Consider the following 6591-nt stretch of genomic DNA (forward strand, 5'->3'; position numbering starts at 1 on the left):
CTCCACACTGCACTTACTTCGATGCTCAGCCATGCACTCTCCAAGTTTTAAAGTAGATTGGATGAACACTCATGGAGAAAAGAACAGACACATATGCAGACACATGCTGCTTGCATATTAATGTGCTATTAATATCAAGTCAATCTGATATTAATCTAGCACAGTAACATACACTGACAGCACCCATTTTGTTGTATCATGAATACTTTTATACTTCAGGTTCATTTTGCTAAGTTTTGTGAGTTTTTGAGACCCCTAAATCATTAGTATGACTTAGAGTGGGGTCACATATTCAAACTTATAATCAATTAATTTTTTTAATTATCAGGAAATATATTCATCTCAGTGACTGCAAATGTTGGTCGTTCTTTTGTCTAGTTGTATAATTTAAGATTAAAGCACATCTAATTGGTGACACGTGATCAAATAATTACCTTCAATGAGAAGTCCTAACACAGTTAAAGTGTTTTCTGCATGTGTCCTTGTGTGCTTGTGTTTCCCCTCTCGGCCTAGAGATGTGAGGCGTATTGGTGTGGAGCTGATCGGCCACCAGAGGCGAATCATCAGCAGCATACAGACCCTTCACCTTCAGCTACTGCACGAACACGAGAAGGGTTTCCATGTATAAGGACGCCCTTTATTATAACCTGGGATGGACAGATAGATGGACCAGATGGAAGTGAGGTCTAGACCATGTGACAGACAGTCTACAGCCTGTGCCTGGGTCTTAACCCCTCATACAGGAGGTCATTGGACAGACTACTCCAGCAGACTCTCCCCTGGTCTCATTCACGTTCTACAGTAACAAACTTTTTTTACTATACACCCCTTACACAGTATGCCTGGTTCTTCCAGACTATTTCAGCCTGATAGACTGTTCAGGCTCTCCCAGGCCTTCACTTAGGGGAATGTAATGCCTTGTTGCAACAACAGTACTTTGTGTGTGGCGCAACAATATCTAGAGGTGTAGATTTGCAAATGTAATCTACTGATTCTTTTTCTTTGTATGTTCTTTTTTTTTCCTTTCTGCTCTGAGTTATGTGCTCATGTAGCTGCTATCGGGTGTGCAATGGAAAAATTTTGTCCTTTGAAAAAATATATATATATATCCTCAATATTTTTTATTTTGGAGTTTGATATTTTATCATAAAGGTTTATTTGGATTGCTTTAGTTACCCTCTCTCCAGAGAATCTGGTACACTAATACTTGAAGAAAGAAGCGGGAAGTTTATGAATGTTTAAAAGTGTATAGACAAGTAATAATAATTATAACCTAATATGAATATATGTGCAGTCCTGTATGTGAAAGCCCTTGTAAATCTGGATCTTATTTAGATATTTGATTTTACAGAAAATTGGTTTGTTTGTTTGTTTTTTAATCAAAAACAGCAATACAGTATTATGCAGTCACCTCAGTATCTCAGAGAAAGATGAAGAATTGTGCAATGAGAGAACTCTTGTTGACATACAAACATGAGGCTCACATAACACCATCCGTCAGTTTTAGTGTCATACCCAAAGCTTGCAAAACTGGATCTGTTGCTTTTAGATGAACCAGTGTACACCCAATGGTGCGATCAGCCTGTTTTGTTTTGGATTCTTTATTTATTTACTTGGATTGTGAATGTCATACATTGCCTGAAAGTACACGAATCTCCACTGTCTTAATATATGAATGTTCACAGAGCTTAGCTATAGAGGAGAGACGTTTGGTTGGAAACTTAACAGGGACTTATATGATGAAATTCTTCCATGCCGTTATTGTTTTTTTTTTTCTTGCACACACTCACACAGACAGTACTGACAGAGGTTTGCACTTCAGAGACAAAGCTGATCCATGATGTCAGAGAATAGCTCATCTGGGGCGCAAGATCACCAGATGGAGTAATTGTGATGGTGTAAAGATTGTGATATGGGAAAACTGTGTACATAAACATAGCCTAATTTCAAACTGGCAGTAGATGTCATGTTGTTGGATGTTTGCCATTGAGATGAACATTTTCTTCATACTCTTAAGTCAGCTGAGAATATGCAGTGGTGAAGAATAAAAGTACTTAGAGCTGGAGGCAGCAGAAGTAGCTAAAAGCTGGTTAATGGAAATCGGTGTGAAAAACGTCAGTAGTCTTAGTTACGTGAGGTTAGGACAGATGTGTTCGCCAGAGAGGGAGAACCAACATAAACAGCAGCATCATAACTCATCATGTGTCATTGTAACATCGACAGTAACAAACACAAATGCTCAAAAACACACAAACAGACACAGAATGCCTTACAGTCTGCGGACCATGCAAGCCGTTTATAAGTTTCAGTGCAGTCACAGGACCTAGCCATTAGTCTGAATTGTATGAGAATAACCTCCCATCTACAGCTGTGGGTTTTAATAAGAATTGGAGCTCAATGATTAATGTCAAGGGCAAACTGGATACAAAGATCTGTGCCTTTCGGTCACGGCGCAGTCATGCATCCAGGCCTTCAGGAGCAGGAAAGGTGCACGCACAGCACACATTCAAACGCGCACACACACACACACACACGCTCGCAGTCACCGCCGCTCTACAGAATATGGGGAATATCAGATGCTGTTTGTTTAGCATGTTCTACTGCTGAGCAATGTTAGAACGTTCTTTTGTACAAAGTACAAGTATACTTATAATTCTTGTATTTTATTTTTCTATGATTTCCAAAGAGATGTTGTAGATCTTGCACACTGTAAGAGGCAGTTACAGCGAATATTTATTTGCAAATAAACATGAACAGTTCTGGTGGTTGACTGCTCATTTCATTTGGTTCGTTTTCATTCACTATCACTTGAATGAGACGCAGAGCGGCTCGAGGAAAGGAAAATGTCTCTTCGGTCAGACAGGACAGGCTGTCCTCTCAGTGAAGATAACGTGATTTAACAAAGCTCAAGGACTAAGCTCCATCTCTCTAATCTGCATTTAAGTTATTGTCAAATGTATGTGACTTTTCTCTTTAAACTAGGCAATTATCCTGACATTTTACAAGGTACTGATAACCAAAAGATGGAGCTGTTGGACCACTCAGCAGCTTCAAAACTGTTATATGAGAAGATTAAAATATTAACTACTTAGATAATAATAAAAAATAAAGACTACGTGCATAATTTTCAGATTGGGTACGCTATATACTTTCTGCTGAGAGGAGTGCTCATTTCTGAATTGTTCCATTGAATGTTAAATTAATTAAAATTTACATTTCAGGTCTTAGAATATGCTTCTATATGAGATTAATGTGGCCAAATAATGTGAAATTTTAGATATCCTATTTTCTGTATTTTTTTTCAACTACAGTATTCTCTAACAGATGGATTTAATTAGATTGTAAAGCATGACAGAGTTTGGCTGCCGTCATTAAGTGAGCAGAGGATGCTGATGATAAACTGCTGTTGTTTGCATGTGTTTTTGCACCTTCAAGGGGGGCCCAGATCTGAGGCGGGTGGGGGCCTCCAGAGCGTTTGAGTAATAAATCAAATGCATCAGGCCGGGGGGCCTGGGAAGCTCCATACTCCTCATGATCAGGTCGCCGGGTGGTTCACCGAGCTTAATTCGTCCTAATAGGATTACCTTGCACAAGCTGGGATGCCCAGGGAGCATCTCAGCTTGCGGCTCTATTCATGGCATGTACTAGGAACATTCACGGCTATGTTTATCATTATTTTTTGCTAGTCTGAACACATTTAATTCCCAGTAATCAGACCATCTATGGGGTGATGTGTTGAAAAATTAATTGGCATAGCATCAGCTGAGTGTAATGGGGTTGTTGGATAAACTGACGGGTTGGCTCGGCCTGAAGAAGAAAGAGGTCAACGTTTTGTGTCTTGGACTGGACAACAGCGGCAAAACTACCATCATCAACCAGCTCAAACCACCTAATGTAAGTTCATAACTGAGCTTCAAGAGTGAGGTATTTTGATATCTTTTTTTAAAGTGGAACTGAGAGGCATTTGTGTTTATGGTCCTGTAGGTAGAGAGGCTTTTAAGACGTGTAAATCTTTTCTAAACACCTGCTAATTTGGTAAACACGCTGTACGAAGGCCTGTCACAATCTATATTTCGCTGCAGTCCTTCACTGGTTGCTTGTTTTCAGCATTCGAATCATTTAGGCCCATTGTCAGAAGAGTGGAAACATGTTAGTCAGGTAAAGCCCGTATTACACTTTAATTATGTATTATGTTGTTGACATACTTTTGCCGTTACTTGTCTGTTTTTGTGTGTTTATGCTCGGGGATGAATGCAGACACAGGCACAAGAAATCGTCCCAACAATTGGTTTCAACATCGAAAAGTTCAAGAGTTCAAGGTAGAATGTAATTCCGCAATTTTACAGCATATTTAAAATGACTAATCCAGCAGTTTTTTATGATGTTAAGCTGTCTTTTTCCTCCTTCCTCTCTCCTCCTTTCTGCACGCAGCCTGTCCTTCACAGTCTTTGATATGTCTGGGCAGAGCAGATACAGGAACCTGTGGGAGCATTATTACAAGTAGGGCACACAAACATGAACAACAAGCCTTTTGCTGGTCAGATATTCAAACTTTCAAAACTGACACTGTACATCTCCTTCTCCTATCTTCTGTAGAGAGAGCCATGCCATCATATTTGTCATTGACAGCAGTGACAAGCTGAGAATGGTTGTTGCTAAAGAGGAGCTAGACACTCTTCTCAACCATGAAGGTACACAATCTTTGTTTTTAGACACATTTTCTACACAATTTAGTTTGTCTGGGTATAAAAACCAAAAGAAACAGTATATAACTGATGCAGATTGTGTGTATAACTTGTTTAAAATGCCTGAATTATGAGGCCAGTTATCTAAACCCTAGTTAAGTAATATTTGCACCATTCATTATAAGCTTGAACTGATACATTTTAGTGGCTTTAATCTAGGTAGCATCAAGTAGAGTGATCATATTTGAAGATATCCTGTCCAACATCTAACACTATCTGTAGTGTAATAAAAACCAAAAAATCCCTCCTAAAAGCTTTTTTTCCCTCTGGCTCTTAGATCACGATAAACTGGTCTTGACATTTTTTCTTCTATGCAGATATCCGCAGCAAAAGGATACCAGTATTATTTTTTGCTAACAAGATAGATCTGCAGGATGCAATGTCTTCTGTCAAGGTCTCACAGATGTTGTGTTTGGAGAACATCAAAGACAAGCCCTGGCACATCTGGTAATTTATCTGCCACCCTGAGTTCACCATGCTGAGAAGTAGCACACAATAAAAACACCTCCAGAGACACTGTTGAGTAATTTGTTACCAAAGTCATTCAGGTGTTTGTAGTCTTCGAGGAAGTGCCCTTACTGAACAGAGCCAAGTCTCGTCACACCCCTATCTACTCCATTTTATTCTCCCCAAGTTTACAGCTTGAAATCTTAAATAAAGATAACGTGTACCGTTTGCTCCCCGGCCACTTCCCGTTTATTTGATTTGTCTATGGTTCATGGGTTAAACATTACCGAGGGGCACGGCAACATGCCATCAGTGCGTATGTGTGTGTTCCACCTGGTTACTCATTAGACAGATGGTAGAGTGATGGATTAAAAGCTTGACAGCTTTAAATGTCCAGGATCCAAGAAAAGTCATGAGAAAGTGAATGTGTGTCACAAGCAGATTAACTCCTGGACATCTTATTTTTCAGTGCCAGCAATGCTATCAAAGGAGAGGGCCTTCAGGAAGGGCTGGACTGGCTACAAGGTAAACTTAATGATGTCATACTGGGCTGAAAGAGAAAGAGGGTCGGAAAATTTAAATGTCAATACTTTCTGCATCTTGTATTAAGTGCTGTTGTTTTGTTCATACCCTTAGATCAAATTGCACAGTAAGTATAATTATGCTTTATTGTTGTGACGGTGTTATAAAACTGTGATTGTGATTGTAGAATGTATTTCTAATGTATTTAAAACGCTCTCTGGGAAGTAAATCCTGTCTAAATCAGACCTTTCCTCGACTATGTGTTGTATTCTATGTCCTGTTTCCATCCATAGTCCTCTGTAAATACCACAATTAGCTGATTTTCTGTTTAATAAAAGTTACTTTTTGTTTCCACACCCCTAGACAAAAAAGCCCAATCACAATTCTGTTTTCCTTTTGTCAGATCACTTGAAAACAATGAACACATGAATGACTGAAATGGCCATGACTACGGACAAAGGGGACATGGTAACTGGATCTCATTCATCATCTGGAGTATTCATTACACTTGATGTTGTAGGCCTTAAACTTACATGTTAAATAACCTACAAATTCCTGAGCACGCAATAACTCTAAGATCTACTTACCTTTGGGGAAAAAAAGAAAAATATCAAATATATTCTGATTATTTAAAGCACTCCCTGATAGATTTCCTTGTTATATACCATTATGAGTACACTCTGTAAACTAAAAATAATCATTTATACTGTTTCTGTATACAGTACATTTTTTATTTATTGAAGCTGCTTTTTTTATTGACACAATGCTTTCTTAATTACATCCTTTTTTGAAAACGTTGTCAATGCTGAATATTGCACTGTCTAATAAAAGCTTATTTGCTGAGTGTATGCTGTGTTTGTAGCAGACGTGATACATG

General features: G+C 38.7%; 2 protein-coding genes across 2 annotated transcripts in view; both read left to right on the forward strand.

The window, feature by feature from the left end:
- LOC146691044 (ephrin type-A receptor 6-like) overlaps window positions 1–2762 on the forward strand; it is a 178178-nt gene extending 175416 nt beyond the window's left edge. Inside the window, exon 17 of the mRNA XM_085434336.1 lies at window positions 514–2762. Within this exon, the coding sequence (XP_085290462.1) occupies window positions 514–628 (115 nt within the window). The 3' untranslated portion in view covers window positions 629–2762. The remainder of the gene's footprint in view (window positions 1–513) is intronic.
- An 875-nt stretch (window positions 2763–3637) lies between these two features.
- Window positions 3638–6552, forward strand: LOC146691045 (ADP-ribosylation factor-like protein 6). The gene is made up of 9 exons (XM_085434345.1): window positions 3638–3894; window positions 4108–4158; window positions 4258–4319; window positions 4432–4500; window positions 4597–4691; window positions 5063–5192; window positions 5662–5717; window positions 5829–5841; window positions 6118–6552. The coding sequence occupies exons 1-9, from the start codon at window positions 3772–3774 to the stop codon at window positions 6149–6151; spliced, it is 633 nt and encodes a 210-aa protein (XP_085290471.1). The 5' UTR covers window positions 3638–3771; the 3' UTR covers window positions 6152–6552.
- Window positions 6553–6591: the final 39 nt, after the last annotated feature.

Source organism: Copadichromis virginalis, linkage group LG16 (assembly GCF_057382275.1).
Source record: "Copadichromis virginalis isolate Kocher_CV1m ecotype Utaka linkage group LG16, C_Virginalis_male_GT1.1, whole genome shotgun sequence".
Classification (NCBI taxonomy): Eukaryota; Metazoa; Chordata; class Actinopteri; order Cichliformes; family Cichlidae; genus Copadichromis; species Copadichromis virginalis.

What these genes read in the sequence shown, in the direction of transcription:
- LOC146691045 (XM_085434345.1), top strand. Translation starts at nt 3,772, where the DNA reads ATGGGGTTGTTGGATAAACTGACGGGTTGGCTCGGCCTGAAGAAGAAA. An exon ending in ACCAGCTCAAACCACCTAAT is followed by an intron (nt 3,895 to 4,107) that starts GTAAGTTCATAA and finishes GCTTGTTTTCAG; the next exon opens with CATTCGAATCATTTAGGCCC. An exon ending in CACTCTTCTCAACCATGAAG is followed by an intron (nt 4,692 to 5,062) that starts GTACACAATCTT and finishes TCTTCTATGCAG; the next exon opens with ATATCCGCAGCAAAAGGATA.